Source organism: Meles meles, chromosome 1 (genome assembly GCF_922984935.1).
Source record: "Meles meles chromosome 1, mMelMel3.1 paternal haplotype, whole genome shotgun sequence".
In the NCBI taxonomy this organism is placed as follows: Eukaryota; Metazoa; Chordata; class Mammalia; order Carnivora; family Mustelidae; genus Meles; species Meles meles.
This window is the reverse complement of record NC_060066.1, coordinates 93982751-94001312: the sequence shown is the minus strand read 5'-3', so window position 1 is coordinate 94001312 and position 18562 is coordinate 93982751. Positions and strand designations below refer to the sequence as shown.

Below are 18562 nucleotides of genomic sequence, written 5' to 3'. Positions count from 1 at the left end.
GGAATTTTTTATTAACATATAATGTATTATTAGCTCCAGGCATACATGTCTGTGAATCGCCAGGTTTACACACTTCACAGCCCTCACCACGGAGAACTTATTTTTTTTTTTTTAAATCTCCTATTTGGGGCATATTAATCTAAATAATATCAACATGGCTATTTAGAATGGCTGGATGGATCTAATCATTTGTAACTCTTTTTTTCTTTGTTTGTCTGTTTTGCTGTTGGATCTAATATTTTATACCTCATTTTTTGGTTAAAATTTCACACACATTCTGTGAATTCTGTAAATATACCGAAATGGGAGATGGTATCAGCAGAAAATAAAAATATTTTCCAAAGGAGTGAGATAAATCAGAAAGTGAGATCCTTAGTGAGATAGTACAGGAGAACTGGAAATTCTGAGGTTAAATAATAAATAGTAAGTTTCCCCACTGAGTCTTACTTAGAAGTGGAACATAAAGTTTCATTAGACCAATAATGAAATGAGATTTCTCATGTATTTGTATTTTGTGTTCTTTTTTTTCTGCATCAATATATTCAGTGTATATTTTCCCTGACAGAAAACTTATTTATAGAATTACTTTAAGGTTGTAGGAAGGGGAATGGATATTTGTGGATGAAAGAGGAAACAGCTTTTGTGGGTGAATGGAATGAAGTCCAGAGCCCAAAGCCACTCACAGCCAGGAATAGTCCAATTTGGAATTGATAGGACATCCTGTCAAGGACTTACAGATTCAGCTCTGTCTCTCTGAGGTCACCTCCCTGAGCAATCTATAAAGGGAACTATATCTTTAATAATCTGAGACCAAAGAGAGTCAACTCTTGAGCATTTATCACAGAAAGAACTAGTGTTTAAGATATTCTAAAGCATAAGATATTTTTAAGTGGTGTTTTCACTTCAAATGAAATGCCGTGATTTTGTGGGGGGAGTGGTGGGGAAAGGGAGCAGGTTTACATCCTAAAGCCGCTGTAACAAGACTTGAATTTCAGTCCGTTGGCTTCTCCTCAGCTAATGGCCAATGGGATGGGGCAGGGGGCAGGGGGCAATTTAAGGGGGGGTATGGAGAAATAGAAGGTTGGCTCAGGATTAAGAATGTGCTGTACTAACCCACAAAACCAATCATCCACAGGTGGACGATGTTTCACAGAAGGCCCCAAAGGATGCCACTCTGGGCCTCAAGTATGAACCAATATTTCCACAGCGTAGAGCTTTGTTTAGGATTTACTTTTTTCTTTTTTAACAAAGAAGATAGTGCGGAAATGCTAAAGTGATCTTTTATGCTTCTAAATGACCATCATAGGCTCTGATAAGATGCCCTCACTTCATCCTGGTACCGCACAGTTGCACGTTACCTTGGATACAAGGCTGGCTCTGTATGCTGCTAGTTGCTTCAGGTACTCCTTCTTTGCAGCCTCGGTTTTCTTTTTATAGACCTATAACAACAACAAAGAATCTTAGATTAGAAAGTGCATCTGCTTTTGTTTCCAGAGAAGTACAATGCACAGTGATAATTGTCCATGTGCATGCACACTCACACACACACACAAGCAATTATATAATATAATAATATATATCTCCCCAAAGATTATGTTTTCTTACAGAAATAGATTTCTAAGAGGTATGGCAATAGACTAGATAAGAAGAAGATGAACAATAGTAAAATTTTCCATTTACATTAAGCATATGAAAGGATTTATCTGGGTTACTTTGAGAGTGGAGGTAGTTGGCTTAGAAAGATACTATTGAGGAAGGTTCCCAGGGAAACCACAAGCGGGTAAAGAAGCCATTCATATTTATAAAGGGGCAGATAATCCTACAGTGCATTAAAATCTTGGTATATATGGTCCATGCTAAATATAAAAACAAGGACGGAATTCAAAGATGACCAATTACGTGCAAAAAGTAAATCAAAGGGAACAGTTACAAAGTTTGCAGGTTCATCACTATTTTAACCTTTGGAGCCTTGAAGTTCCATTTTCAAAGGCTCAGGAATCGGCTATGGTGGTCAAAGACACATTTGGGGAGTGGAATGAGGATGCTGAGTGGCTGAGGACGGCATGCGTGCCATGCCGGGTAGCCTGCTCTGGTCATGCCCTTTCCAACGAAGACACTGAATGACATGGATCTGTGGACACCTCATTGTGAAGAGGTACAGATGTTCTGAAATGAATTTCATTTTACAGGAGCTTTTCATCTTTCAGAGGGAATCATCTTGAAAATAAAAGTAAAATCATCCTAAATGGAGCAAAAGTACTGAAAAATGACTTGCTGGTATGCTAAAGGTCACATCGCTAAGTTAAACAGAAAGGAGTCATTAGAGTCGAAAATGAAAGATTAGCAAAGTGAACACACATGGTTGTCGGCTGCCATTACGTTGATTCTTTCAAGGCTTTCGAGTCTGTTTTTGGCAATCTTTTGAAATCAGTCCTAAAGAGTAAAATATTTTTCACCATTTACTGTGTAAATGGAAATGTATTTTCATCAATAGACCTATTTTAAATTCCCCACATCTTGAATTTTATAGCAGGGAATGAGGCTTGGCTAATATTTTGTAACGCTGAGCTCCAAAACAGACACAGATCAGTATTGAAAACTGGCTTTAGAATTAGTCAGAGTCGTTAAATATAAATGATGTCTAAAGACCAAATATCTGCCCAAGTCGGCAGCAGAGGTCAATTTATGGTTTCTAATGCCAAAGGTGGTTTGCTGAGCCTGGTCTCCCACTGCGAAATTCAAGATGCGAGAGATATTATTTACTCATGAATACATTAATTAAAGCAGAACATTTCACTTAAGGTAAACAAATGACTAACCTTGTCAACAAAATTATAAAAGACCCTATGAAATGAATGTGCTAATTGTTTTCCTGTTGGGAGGTCCTCAGCCTAGACTTCTACGTTTTGGTAAAATAAAAGGCAATCACCATAAGATAATTAGGAATTCATGCAAGATTATCATACAGCCATTGTATTATCTGTACTAAATACAAAGCCAGAGAAACTTAAAAGAAATTTGTTAGTAAAAAGCCAGTAAATTCCTTGGTTCGAGTACAAGAGCATTCTGAACTCACTGAGTTAATCATTGGAAGTCAAATTCAGATTCTTTTTTCGGAAAACAAATAAATGCCAGCCTACAACAAATGCTTTTGAATAGTATGGTCTGTGTGTGGAGTATGTGCTTTGGTTCAGCCACAGTTGGAAATACAGAGCTCTCCTGCTTTTTATTGATTTTTTTTTTCCTTGAGAAACAGATTGTAGTTTACAGTTTTCCTTCAACCTCTTCTCCAAGCCATGATTTGGAATTAATGATCTTAAGCTGACAGTGTTCATATTTACTTTTAATACCTTAAAAACTGTCTTTGAGAGGGTCTTCTCCCCCCACACACAGAGATGCTACTCAGGACTTGGCAGCAAATATTTGGTAAATATATCTTCAATGGTAATATGTATTTGTATACTCGGTTCTAACATGTTTTTATTAATATGCTACTCCTTCAACTTCCAAAGGCAAACATAACAGTCTTTGGTCTATAGCATTGACTGAAGCATCATTTTCTAGGTAGCCGTAGATAAGATGGTGTTGTCAGATGGTCTGATTAGAGCATCTGCCATCTTTCTTGTATTTGGTTTCCACTGGAACAGCAACAGTGTTACTACAGAGCTGTGCCTTTTCTGGGCTCCCAGGAGTTAACATCAGGCAAAGTGTTAACTTTCCTGAAATTTGTTGATTAACAACCACTGGAGAAAGGTGGCTAACTCAATATGTTTCGGGCTGGATATGTGCCCCCTGGTTTCACTCTGGGATCGATGTTGTTACGGGATACCTGACTAGCATTCAGAGTGCCCTGTTTTCTAGAAATGGCTCCCTATTGCCTATTGATGATTGGCTATGGGGGATCATCACAAAAGTGCCTACATACCACTTTAGAAAAGAGTAAACTCATCATGTCATATTACGTGGATTGATGGGTCCGCTCTTTCCTGCATAGCTGTAGATGTTCAGAAGGAGGAGTTGAAGGGTGGTCATTTCAGGAGGTATATTTCTGTAATTGCGGTTAACGGGGAGTAGCCCAGAGTGAAATTAAAATCTGAGGTGGTTTCCCTGATGGTAATTTAGAACCTTCACCTTTGAGAACTACCTAATGGCTCCAGTATTATACACCCTGGTATGTCTTTCTCATGCTACTTTCTAAAATTGTATGTGGATGCTTTCTGAATTCCACAGTTGATGGCTATGTCCGAAGAGAGCACTCAAATGTATGAGAGAGTGATAAAACCATGCAAGAATTCCACACAGAGGTGAAGTGGGAAACCTTGACTTTAGAACAGTTATTTAAAATTCATCAGCAAAGAGTTCCTTAAAAATGTTTCAAAGCCTCTATTCATGGATGGACAAAGTCTCTTACTTGCAGAAACCGAAGACGATGTGGACAGTGTTTGGGTAGGAACAATCTTGCAATGATCAAACCTTCTAACCGGGAAGGATGGGTCTGATTTATGTCAAAGTTAAGTTTGGGAAAGAAACGGTCTCTCTCTCTCAGGGAAAGACAAATATTTTAAAGATATGTGGTTCATACAGTAAATATTAGTACTCGGCCGAACTACAAAATGGCTTCCAAATGGTCTACAGCTGTTTGAAATAAAGTGCAAAGTTGGCCAGATGAGGATTTGAAAATCATAATACATCATTTATCATTTTCCCCAGCTCATCCAAACACTTTTAAATTCATCCTGTCTTAACTTAGTTATATGCTGTGGTTTGTTATTCTAAGAAAGCTACCATATCCTATCTAAGGACTGCATCTTACTGGTTAAACTAAAACATATATAATGACTAATCTAAAACATACCTAGATAGACATCAAATAGCAATCCTAGAGACTCCAAAGCCTGTTCATATAATCTAGTGATTCACTGAACCATTTTGGAAATGCACTAAATACCAGCATGGACACATGTTTTTGCAGGCTGTTAATCCCTAATTAAAATCAGCAGTTCAATATCAATGAATGTGATAAACTCAAATAGAAAAAATTCTAATATAATCTGTCGGTTTCCTTTCCTACTCCAAACAAACAATCCACCTGACTTGTACAAAAAAGGAAAATCTTACAAATACCATTTAATTCCTTCTTCCTTCCTTCTTTTCTGCTCTGGCCCTTAGTTAATCTCTATAGTCGTAGTTTATTTCCACCAAGCCATTGCAGTAATAATAAGAAAAAAATGTAATTCTTCCAACTCTGTATTCTATTCAAACACTATAAAAAAACGTAAAAGGCATTTTTCCTTTGGTTGACTTTCAAATGTAGGGTTTTTTGTTTTTTGTTTTTTTTGGTCCCCACTACAAGTTCATATTTATAGAAAATGCTTAGAAGTAGTTATGTATAAGAAATAATAATTTAATCACAATTCCCTGCTGTATCCTTTAGAAATTAACGTTTGCAGCTTCTTTCAATGCTGTTATTATTTAGGACAGCTAGAGCAAGTGCATCTGTATTTTATATAGAATTTAGTACTTAAATGTGGTTAAATTTCCATCATGTGTAACTTGCTCAGCGTTTTCTTAGGCATTCCGGAACTCAAAGACATTTATAAAGTGGTATTCAGAGGACTGAAAATATTATACGATGGGACAAAAATCTTACTATCTATTCTTTTGCTGACCATCTGATCCCCCTAAATGATCGACACTGTAATGGAAATGACCTGCTTACGGAAGGGTAGGCAAGCTCTTTGCCTGAAAACATGGCTAACAATATACGTGTTGAGGTCATACATCCACACTTAACAATATATTGAGTGCCGACTGTATGCCTGCTGTGATGTGAGGAACTGAAGTTATAGAATCAAAAAGGCATTAAAAACATGCCTCTGTTGCATGCATTTTTTTGTGTTTGTCTATGTCTATTATAGTCTTTCATTCTTTCAACAAGAAGGTTGCAGTGGTATCAGTACTCTCATTTTACAGATAAGAAAACACAGACTAGCATGGATACTTATTTTACCCAGTATCCTACAAAGAACATACCCTAACCATGTGGTGAACCAAATAGACCTGGTATCCTAGATCCACCCACTCGACTCGATGGCTCCTCCTAGCGGCGGGAGAACGCCCCTTGATGAGTCTCTGCGACACCCACCAGCACTGTCTATGGGTGAAGTTCCAACAAACAGAGCCCTGCTTGGTGCCTGCGTAGTAAGTGCCCTGGAAATATGTGCAATTGAGTGTGGAGTCTCCAGGGCTAGATTTCTCCTTCTGTGAGTATTAGGATTAGTGCGCATGATAAAATTCTGAATTGCGTCTTCTACATAAAATGCACACCAATGGAAATAGAGCATTCGATATACAGATATACAACCCACCTTCTTCAAATATTTCCACCAGTAATACATAAAGGACAACCAGCTTGAAGGAGTATCTTCTTCAAATTCTCTCTCCGTCGGTGTCATGGAAACTTCCAAGGAAATGTCTACTTCTACTGTATACAGCCTAGGCTATTTCTGCACGTGCCCCACCTAGGTTTATGCCCTCAGGCAGTAATCCCATCGTGCCCACAACTATGGACACATCTGTACTTGAATTTTAGAACTAAAAGAGGCTCACCCTTTCCTCTAAGAAAATTATTAAAATTAATTGCTCAGTTGCACATCTTTAGGAATTCAACTTGTCTTATATCCTACAGTTTAAACATGAACAATTGTTTCACATTTTTTACTCGCGGTTGGGCTGGAAAAAAAAAAAAAGGAAACCTGTGTACTGTTTATAAGGAAACAGCTAAGATAAACACATGTGTGAATGTTACAGTGCAGCAGGGTTTCAGTTAACCTTGAGTATTGTTGACGTCAAATCCAAATTTGCTCGAAAGATAAGGGGGGAAAACCACGGCAGCACCTCTCCGGTGGGTGTTTGAGTACCAATGAGGAGTAAATGATTTGATTCTGTGGGCTCAGAGGATTTGTCAGCTGCCTCATAAGTATAATTCTGGCTCTTCATATCCCTGCTGCTTCTAATTTAGCAGGACAGGCTCATAATTGAAGCAAATTAACTATTTACACTTGCCACTTCTACCAAGGGAAGAGGACACAGCAGCAGGAAAGAATGAGTAGGAAATTACATTCTTGCCACTTGTGTCAGATCTGCCCTTATATAAACACATTAACAGTAATTTCATGAGGCGTCAAACATAGGAATAAATACTGAGGGATAAAATAATGAGGTGTTGCTATTGAGCTGAACTGCTATGGCTAATATCCTTGGATATGAATTATGCATCCTGAAAGAAGGCATATGTTACAGTATTCAAACAGTTTCCCTGCAAGTGAGATCTGCTCATTAGGCTCGATCTGGAGGTAAATCTACTCTCCTCTTCCATGCACGACAGGACCAACATTTACAAAAATATACTTCCCGGGCACCGTGAGCTGTGGTTTCTCCTGAATATACTCAAACCCCAAACAGGCCTTCCACTCCATTTTTAGCATAACAGCATGTTTATTTAGCTCTTTGGCTGAAGCTTTAAAGCCATTTAATGTAATGTAAACAAGAACATTTTGTTTGTAATTTGCTAAATGTATTACAGCCCGACTGTGTCTCCAATTAGGAACTTAAGGTTCATTTAGTAATTTACATCTGGTTCTGATTTAAGGTGACTTTCCTTTTCCACTTAAGAGCTGCCTTTCCATGGTTAAAAAGGACCCAAGAACCCTTTTCTAGTTCCTTGGACCAATCCCTTCGGCTTCAAAGCTGGACAGACTCTTTAATTTAGTACGGCTGGGTTTGTTCTCTATTGTCACTGTGGACCCAGATCTTATACTTCGGTGACTGGAATCAGAGAATTCAGAAATAACGGGGATAGACAAGAAATTTAGCTGAAATCTCATAAAAAAAGATGCTGAGGGTTGCTGAAACTCCAAAGAACATGATATGAAGGGCGTGATATTGTTAAGTTATTATTTTCCACTCTCTGTAGGTTCCAGTAAGTGAAAGATAAGGAGCAAAGACCAACATCACAGCAATACTTATGTTTCATTTCCCTTTCTCCATCTGGTGCCTTCGGAACGCCTTAGCATGCTTCTGCAATGGGCTCTCCATTGCCTTACGATTCATTAGCATTTAAAACCTCTGGTTGGAAATCCCAAACACAATCCTCCTTCCCTTCCAGATTCAGCACCACCTTCCAAAGTATTAAAATGGGGGCGGGGGGATCTCTGATAGGCGAAGTTCGTTTAGCGCCTTTGGTAAGGAATGGCTCCTAAGGGAGGTTTTGTGTTCCTGGAGGATTTTTACCCCTTCTTTCAGGCTCCTCCTAATTTTTCTTCTTTGAGAGATTCTTCACAGAAACCCAAGTCCGTACAGATGCTCCCTCACCATGGATTCTGAAAATAAAGCTTTGCCCTTCTGCAGTGGCTTCTTATTCCCGCCTATCTTCCACAACGAGGAAGCATGTGATATAAACATACAGCAGCTCTATTAGTCATGTGCCCTCTGGTTGTCAAGAAAACATTCAATTGTAATCTCACTAATGGCTGTTTTTCCTTAAATATTGTAATTTTCGGAGCCCCTAATAAATCATCAATAATTTCGTCCATTTTCCCCGGTTTGTGTTTATGTTTGTAGCTGTTCATAATTGGGGGTTATTATGACAACAGGATTTTTTGAACAATCGTGGCACGTGAAATCCTAGCTTCTGCCTGAGCCAGCTGCCTACACAATGCCCATGACATCATGTGGGGCTCTTGTAACATGCCTAAATTTTGGAGTTTAATGGTCTGCCCCTAATCTGCTTCAGCAACATTCGGTTAAAAATACATAGCAGGAGGTGTATTCCCAAATTTGAATATTAAAGGAAGGTAAAATACAATTAATTTAAGTTCCAAGTAGAGCTACTGTATTATGTTGGCACAATGAGTCAACATAAAGGGAAAGAACAGGTGGTAATACACATCATAACACTTTGGGATATTTTGCGAAAATTCTCTTGATGCCCAAATGTGCATTCTAGGCGGGCATGTTCGCTTTGCTGGTGATTCTTGCAGACTGTGGGAGAAACACTGCCATGGAGCAGCAGAGCTGTGGCCCATCGGATGCGGCAAGCTCCCTTTTGTAAGCACAGTGTCTGATTTCATTCATTTGATCCGTTCTCTGCTTGTCCCCGGGACAGGCTTGCATCCTCTGCGTGTAACGGACCATACTTGTTTGCGTACTCTTCAGCCTCACTGCCTTTAGTAAGCAATATCATCTTGTAAGAGGGAACGAGGAGCTAGGCTGAACCCCTGCTACATCAAAGGAGCATAAAATGGGGACAAGCCACTTTAGAGCAGCTCACCCTGTTCCCATAACCTCGCTTTGGTAATGGTGTTCCATTTTTTTAAAACATCATTTTTTTAGTAAGAGAAAAAGATGGTTATGTTTATTAAGTATTTCCCCAAACAATCTTGGCATAACTTTTTAAAACCTGGATTCTGATCACGAAACTGTTTTGTAATATCCAGTGAGCTCTACAGGCCAACTGTTACAGAATTTCATCCTTCGTTTGTAAAACAAATTCTTCCCCCAAACTCTGACTATTTCTGTTAAAGGAGAACCTAAAGGTAGACTCATTATGAGTTACTAAATTGGAAATAAAATGCACAAGAGAAAAAGAAAAACGTTTGTCATCAGGCCTATACAATTAGAAATCCTTCAATGTTACATCCTAACTATGATCCTTAGAAAGGGTCGGGCCCACTTTGAAAGGCAGAATGGAGAATGGGAGTGATATCCCTGGGGCGCCTGGGTGGCTCAGTGGATTAAGCCGCTGCCTTCGGCTCAGGTCATGATCTCAGGGTCCTGGGATCGAGCCCCGCATCGGGCTCTCTGCTCCGTGGGGAGCCTGCTTCCTCCTCTCTCTCTGCCTGCCTCTCTGCCTACTTGTGATCTCTCTCTCTGTCAAATAAATAAATAAAATCTTTAAAAAAAAAAAAAAAAAAAGGGAGTGATATCCCTTTTTAACATGACAGTTGAGAATAGTGAATCTCATATCCTTTGAGTCTGTAAATATGTTATATGGTCACGCAAAGAGAATGCAGAATATTATCTTAATGTTTGCTCTCTTGCTGTAATAAAAATAAACGGCATTATAATAGAATTAGTAGGAACAACCTGCCGCTTTATATTTGCTGCCTTGAGGAACTACCCGATTTTCATCATATGAATATTATTCTTTTCCACTGGAGACAATGTGTAGACACCGACTTTTAACGTCGGTAATGTGAAGGACCAATCCTGGGCTAAGGAAGACCTCTGTACACCTCCCCCTTATAAACCACTGGTCTTAAAACCACACGAGTTCCTCTAGTGAATGTGGGAAATAATTAGGAAAAGGTATCTGGGGTCAGCGAGATAGAGAAGATGAGTCAGATGAGTGATAGCACAGGCTACTGATGTTTTGTGGAAGAAAACTGTCTGAAAAGTAGAAACTAAAAGAGCACATTTGAGCCTTGGAACAACACGCCCAGCTTAGCTGCTGAGTCTTGGGTAGAGGGGAGGGCTGAGTCCTCAGAGGGGAATCATGTATGTCCTCTGATGAATGGGATTTGTTGCACATAACCTCTAGGGAGAGAAATCACTTTCTGAACGTCTCCTCTGGGAAATTTCATCTCACCAAGCAAAAGAGTTTATAGTATTGAAGCCGGGTGCGTAACTAAGAATACACACAGGGATGATCAAAGTAGAGAGAGGGCTATGGGTGTGTCCTGGGGTGTGGTGTCAGGGGTGGAACTGAGAGGCATTATGGTTATGAAATCTGGAGCAGGGATAGGGCTGGGATTCCTGGTCCATATGCAGCTAGTTTCTCATTCAGCAATGCTCTGCTGAATGGAAGAGTGAAGGCACTGTAGAATCCCACCGTGAATGTCCAGCATCAACTGGACACCACATCTCACTTTGGGGAGTGTGACAGCAAATTGATCTGTGGTGGGATAGAAATTAGCTCTAAAATCCCAAAACAATTGTATTAGGTTTTCAATAGAATCACAAAACACAATGTCAACTACCCTTTACTAGGGAGATGGACGTTTTCATGGAGTGCACAGAGAATGTTTCAGTGGTGTATTTTCTGTCCTGGAGGATGACTCTTGCAACATCGGGCTCCTCATGGTAGCCCTGTGCTTTCCTAAGAAACATTTCTAGGCTGGCACTCTTGAAAGGGACGTAAGAAAATGTGTAGAGATTTCAGACTGTCAAAGGTAGCTTTGGCTTACAGAGAAGCAGCCTTGGGGAGAACTGTGGTGGGGGGTTGGGTTCTATGTTCCTTGGCAACTGGTTCTACCATTTCCACCATAACAGGTCTTGCAGCGTGCTAAGTTCCAGTCACAGTAATTCCATGTAGCAGCCCAAGTAATCTTAGACAAACCATTCGACAGAGTGAGGGAGTCCGTTTTTGTTCTCTGCTAGATCTCCAGTGTCTACAACAGTGCCTGGGTTACATAGAAAATGCTCAACAAACACTTGATGAATGACTACATGAATAAAGTTGACTATCTGGCTCTATTTCATAATCTACAAAATTTAGATGAAAGTATTCATGAGTATTCAGTAGACCAAATGAGGGAAATTATGGGAAAGTGTTCTTGAAAGAGGAAGAAACTGTATACATTTAGATGTTGATTGATATTCACGATATATAGGTACTTCTAGATATATATAGCTTTGAGATTTTCTGTTACCTACTTCCCTGGATCTGATGAGGAAAGGTAGAGGTCTCTATCAAGAATCAGCTATGAGAATAATAGGTCATTACTACCACTTGGTGTCCTGCAGTAATTACAGCTGTGTCTAGATAATCATTTCAATGACTATAAAGTAATGATGATGCTTGTCTTTTTTTTTTTTTTTGGACAATGAAATTCCAGATGGTGACAATGGCAATGTAGTCCCGCGTTTAGAAATAAAGGATCAATATTGCATCTTTGTTGAGGTGGGCTGCATCTATGTGCTGAACTCTTGGCTCTCTCTCCATGATTCCCAACCAACATCAAGACCTTCTGGGCTCTTTCTGCCATGGTTGAGATGCAGGATGTTCCACGTGGCTCCCCTAAGCATGGTCCTCAAATATCATGGCAATCCACACCAGAAGGAAATAACCAGGCATCTGGTCCCATTTAATGCAGCCTAGAAATATGGTATATGTGGGTTTGAATAACATACTCTGGTGGTCTTCAGGGAATGGCTAAGGGTAGAAAACCTTAAATCTGAGGTTCATTTCAGCAAAGAGCAAAGAGGGTTTTGATGACCAAAGGGTAAATAGCAAGTGCTAAAGAGAGGTGTGGACAGTTTTCAAAATACTTTCAGTATTCTTTTTTTTAGTTTTTACGATCACATTGGCAACATTAAGGAATGATGTCACCCTGGCTGGGACATGTCAAAGCCCTTCCAAAAGTAACTACAGTATGTAAACGTTGAAACAAAGGAAACCAACAGGCTATTTATGAAGGAGCAATAAAGGAGTATAAAATGATGTGAAAGTCTCCTGAAGTCTGGTTCTGATGGGCACATTCTCAGCCTTAGTTCTGGCATCTGAAAAATTCACCCCAAGTCCTCCAAAGCCATTTTTTAAGAGTGCACGTGCATTCTTAAAGCACGCAGGCTCCCACTCCAATATGCATTCTTTCTTACCTGTTTTTGCTCTTCTCCTAAGCCATCCCACATGGAAGCCACGATTTTAGAGACTTCACCAAAGGTAGCATTTGGATTTTGGCCCTTGATGGCAGCCTGAGTATCGCGAAAGAATAACGCGTAGGCAGATACAGGCTTCTGGGGCTCATTGGGGTCCTTCTTCTTCTTCTTTTTGGGGGTTTTTGGCTTTTTCCCCATGTCAGAGGCAGGTCGCTTCTCTCCACCGTTGATCTGAAATAAACATCAAATCAGAATTACAGAGGAACTGAGAAAATCTGGCCATGTATCGTACTGCTCTCCTTTGAGGCTTACACAGGCATACTCGCCCGCACACATCATACGAACCCAGACATTCCTGGGGGGCTCTTGGTTTTGTCGGTGCTGTTTTTCAGGCAAAACTAACTTCATATTTCCTGTACTTTCATATTTATCCTTCTTTCAGCCTCATTTACATAACTTTAACATAGTATTATTTGTTCTTTTTATAATATAATTATACCACTAAATATTATCCCTTGTCTGTCAACTTTTCACTTTTCTCACAAGGGCTGCTGAATGACAAGAAGCATTCTAACTGTGACAACAGCAGTTTCCCCCTTTTGTGTGAACAATCTAACTTGTTTTATTCTGGGGAGTTTATCTTCTTCTTCCTAAGTATGATTTTCAAACCATGGTTGGTGACATGTCCAAAAACAAAGTTGAATGGCTTTTGCTGATGCATTTAAGGAAGGCCTAGAGAATGCTGTCGGGAAAATTTAGCAATGCTCATGGCTTAGTGACCGGCATAATCTAGGGAGATCTGTGATGCCCAGTGGAACTTTCTGCCACAAGGGTAAAGTTCTATAATCTGCATTATTCTAAATGGTAGCCACTTGTCACATGTAACTAATGAGCATTGGAAATGTGGCTAGAATAAATAAGGAGCAAAATTTAAAGTTTTATCTCATTATAACTGCTTGAAATTTAAATAGTTACAAGTGGCTAGCGGCCCCCATATTGGAAAGTGCATCTCTGGAAATAAGGCTCCAGATTCTAGACACTTCTAGAAAAGCTTTATACTCAGTTTAAAAATTGACTCTATTTTCTCCATTGTCCCCGAGGACGGATATTTGGATGCTTTTAATGGCTATTCTGATGCAAGTGGGAAAAGACACACTGAATGAAGGCATCTGCATTTGAATATTACCTTTGATTTAACTAATTAAGTGTGATGTCACTTCACCTGTATAGAATGAGAGATTTGGGCTAGGATTTCTCTCTAGCTCTATAATTCTGTGACTCTACTTGAGTAGCAGATAGTGCTGAGTCTGTTGGGATCTTCTCTTCATGCTGCTCTCTGCATAAATGCGCATGTGTGTGATCTCCTGACATGATCACGTGAGGTACTACATCACTACATCTTCACTTTCTGCTCCTGTTGCTTTTTTGCTCTCTGCAAACATGTGTACGAACAATACGTATTTCATGGGGCAAACTGCTAGACAGGGTAGTTCGTTAAAGCAGCTGTCAGCAATGGATTACCAGTGGTTATGCCACCAAATTTAGACTCATACCCTCCTTTACTATCCTTTACCTCTGTCATCTTGGGCAAATGATCTAATTTCTCTGGGCCTCCATTTTCTCTGCAAACCAGTTCAGCGCCATTTTGTGATTACTGAGATGGTATATATTTGTTGTTGTTTAAAACTTTAAGATGATATTCCAGTGTTAATTACGACATGGTGGAAACTTAAAAACATCCACTGAGTGAATGGAAAGAAATGACCTTAATATTAATTTGTGAAGTCATGTAGTCATGGTTTAAAATATATATATATAAATGCTCCAAGAACCAAGGAGAGACAGAGGAAAAGCTACATGAATTCTTGGGCTTTGTTTTTAGTGAGAAAGATAATTAAAAGAATATCATTTTGAAATTGTCTACTCAAGGAGATCAAACACCCCCCATGGGGACAGGATGATTTGAACCTGGCAAACTAAGGGAGATTAACATTAGAAGATAACTTTCTCAGGATGGATCTGAGGGGTGAGGGAAATCCCTGGTCCCCATGTGAATCTGTGAGAAGTCTGCCATGTTGAGACTGAGTTGCTACTGGACAAACCGGTGTTAGCGCTAAACTAAACATGTGGACACGTATGATCTAGAACTGAGGCTCTCAAATACGGCTGCCCGTTAGACTCACCTGGAAGCTTCTAAATAATATCCAGATGCCCAGGCTTTACACTAATGAAGCATAATGCTATGAATAAGAGACCCCAGCCTCAGACACACCCTCAACTCTAGGGTACTTAAATACTGGTACTTAAATACTTAAGAGACAAAGCAAGCAAAAAAGTGAATTTTCTCTTTGCTCCTATTGACTACACTTAGCCATATCTTTCTTTCTTTCCTCTCTTCACAACCAAACTCCTTCAAGTTGCTGTCCATGCTGGCTGTAGGCAGTCTCTGCAACGTGCCTCAGGGTGCCTTCCCCATCACTTAGCTCTAATAAATTCCCAAGGGCCACTCTGCCAACCTCAATGGACTTTTCCATCTTCCCCTCACTTGATTTCTCTTTGTGAAAGTTCTTTCTTCCAAGGGCACCCTGACATCACTGTCTCTGGCTCTTACTACTACCTCACTGGCCTCTTTGTTTCCAGAATCATCTCTTTGCTCATCCTCCTCCACCCAGCCATTCAACTGTAGCCTTCCTGATGTCTTTTGCTGTAGACCATCTTCTCTTGTGAGTTTGTACTTAGGTGATCTCATAGGAATGCAGGGTTTCCATTACCTTTTGTGGGGGATGACTGTCAAATTCATTTTTCCCCTGAACTTTGAATGCATTGAAACAACTGCTATTTGACAATTATATTTGCAAGTCTTATTAAAGCATCTCAGACTCAGTCAAGTTTGTGTGATTCACTTGTATCTCCTTGATAGCACATATCAGGCTTGTAATTAATTATATAATAATTTATATGTTAGATCTTCTCCTGCCCCAGAGCATAAGCATTTTTAGGGCAGGCAGGTACCCGTGTGATTTTGTTCACTAGCACTTCTCATGGTTCCTGACACATAGTAAGTGCTTAACATTTGTTATAATAGTTATAAAAATTATAATGTAAAATAAGAATGTACCTTAAAGAATGAATGAATCAAAGCATAAATGGTTTCTGTAATAGGAAATTAAACCAAACTAATTGCCTTGAGAACTTTAAGACAATATGTAAATATGTGGTAAGACAGAAAACAGAAGATTTTAAAATTTTTTTGAAAGTATTTGACATGTTAACAGTAACGTCTCTGGGCTATAGACTGAGTCTTTATGATTTTCTTCTTTGCATTTTTTATAAGATTCGAGTTTTGTAAATATGACCATTCCTATATTCATAAGAATAAAATATTTATTAAAAAGAAAAATAGAAAAGAATCAACAAAATCCATAATGAATAATATTAAAAACAGAGGGAATATGACATTAGAGGTCATATTGCATCAAGGATTAGAAATATTTGGAAATAGGGAAAAAGTGCATGAAGATGAATGCTTCTTCATATGGAATACTACCTTGATATTTTATTTAATTTTTTTGATATTTTATTTTATTTATTGTTATTATTATTTTTTTATCTGGACTTATTTTAAATTTCAATTAAGAAATTAGCCAGCTGACATATCCAAACCTCTATGATGGCAGATTACATCTTTTTGGAAAATAATCAACTGTCAATCACAGAAGTAAGTATCCCATGATGCAATGTAAATGTACTTCTTAAAAGATTTCCTCAAAAAAAAATTTTTTTTAAAAGATTTTATTTATTTGACAGACAGAGAGCACAACTAGGCAGAGAGGCAGGCAGAGAGAGAGAGGAGGAAGCAGGCTCCCTGCAGAGCACAGAGCCCCATGTGGGGCTGGATCCCAGGACCCTTGGGACGGTGACCTGAGCCGAAGGCAGAGGCTTTAACCCACTGAGCTAGCCAGGCGCCCCAGATTTCCTCAAATTTTGTAAATAATTTCCCATCTCTGCCTTCCAGGAATGTCTTTGGATCACTGATCTTCATGCTGCTTTCCTTTTTAAATTGTTATGTGGACGGGAGGGTGCAAATTTTAGATCTGCTGAATGTGTGATGCTGTGTTGCAACAGAAAGGAGAACAGCCCTCTGGCATCTGATAACATGGCCCTACTCTCTACGGATGACCCAAGGAAGCAGGATGACCTGTGAGACCCAGGAAGAAGTTCTATCGAGTGTATCAAAACCACAAATTATCATGTTGAAGTAATGTATGATAACCCTCTTGGAAACTCCAAACAATTCTCAGCAACCAATCCATTTTTTGTCTGGAAGCTTTCCCTCTTTCCTGGCCTGTCCTGTAGAGTTAGCCAGATGTAGTCTTGCTCAACCCCCTGTGTTTTGTTTAGTAGAAGCAAGCAGTTCATGAGTTCTTCCTCCCATTTTCAAGGCTCAGGAGGTGGCATTTATGCATTATGAGGTGTAACTTGGGGGCTTCAACTATCTACCCGACGGAGTAGCTGAGAGGCCCTATGCTGTGAAGGTGGAGAGTCATCCCCCCACAACGGCCAGTCTACTAGCCAGTCTCATAGCATTTCATCTGCTTTGTCTTCACTGTGCCTCAAAGCAAGAGTGTATCTATATGCCTTCCTTTTTAAAAAAATTTCTTATTTTTTTTAAAAAAAATTTATTTATTGGAGAGACAGAGCTAGAGAGCGCAAGTGGGAGAGAAGGAAAAGGCTCTGCAGGGAGCCTGACCTGGGGCTTGATCCCAGGACCCTGGGATCAGGACCCAAGCTAAAGTCAGATGCTTCACAGACTGAGCCACCCAGGTACCCTGATATGCCTTCCTTTTAAATACTCATGCTAACCTCTGTTATCTGCCGCTCAAAGAGATACCCAAAATATTCATGTCTCAAGATTCACTGCCTTTCCCTCAGTAATTAAAGGAGGTCACTACAGCTCTATTCTCGGATCATGCTATTCGGACCACTTACAGAACTGTCCCTATGGCACAGAACTTTGATTTAAACTAAGGCCCCTTCACCGTAGCTGACAGAGAAGAAAGAGCAAAACCAAAAACAATGCTGAAAGATGTCTATTTTTTTAAGAAAATAAAATGTGCTTTGAAAGGAATCATTTATTATATTGCTCTGTGTTCTTTGTATAAAGACTTATTGGGTGTGCACATTGTCTTTGCTTTTAGGCTGCAATAGAGTGGAATGAAAATTCCCTATTGTGGTTTGTTATCTAATGCATCTGAGTCGCTGGGCAGTGGTATGTGAAGTTCAAGGGTGTCCACCACATGAACCTCCTGATGTGTGGGGGGGTCTTATTTTTTATTTTGCATTTTTCTTGTGTTTCTGAGGATACAGAGATGAGCTGTTATTTTATTTTGCTTTATGTTATAGGATTTTATTTATTTATTTGACAGAGAAAGAGCACAAGTAGGCAGAGCAGCAGGTGGAGAAAGAGGGGGAAAGAGGCTCCCTGTTAATCAGGGACCCAGATGCGGGGCTCAATCCCAGGACCCCGGGATCATGACCTGAGCGAAAGGCAGATGCTTAACCAACAGAACCACTCATGCACCCCGAGCTGTTATTTTAGATTTTGTGTAATGAACTGGCAATTTTTGTAAGGCCTGTAGAGATATATTCATCGCACTTTTGAAAAACACGTGATCATTGCTCATATGCAAAGCTTCCTTGAAGAAAAAAATGTTATTATAATTTGGATGCACTTACATGCCAGTAACAGATTGCATTTTGAAAGATACCTGGCTCTCCTGACCACTGGCTATATGGGATGGACACAATGATGGATATGATTGTGGTGGAAAAATTAGCTAAATGGATTTGTAATAGGTCCCTGAACCTTAATTTTGAGGATTGTCAAGACCCTGAATTCCTA

General features: G+C 39.5%; 1 protein-coding gene across 4 annotated transcripts in view; it reads right to left on the bottom strand.

Annotated features, from left to right (window-relative positions):
- Nucleotides 1–18562, bottom strand: part of TOX (thymocyte selection associated high mobility group box) — a 304651-nt gene that overhangs the window by 21017 nt on the left and 265072 nt on the right. For all 4 annotated transcript variants that reach the window (XM_046024014.1, XM_046024012.1, XM_046024013.1 and 1 more), the window contains 2 exons: nt 12661–12891; nt 1359–1439 (listed from right to left, as the gene is read on the bottom strand). In XM_046024014.1, the coding sequence (XP_045879970.1) occupies nt 1359–1439; nt 12661–12891 (312 nt within the window). The remainder of the gene's footprint in view (nt 1–1358; nt 1440–12660; nt 12892–18562) is intronic.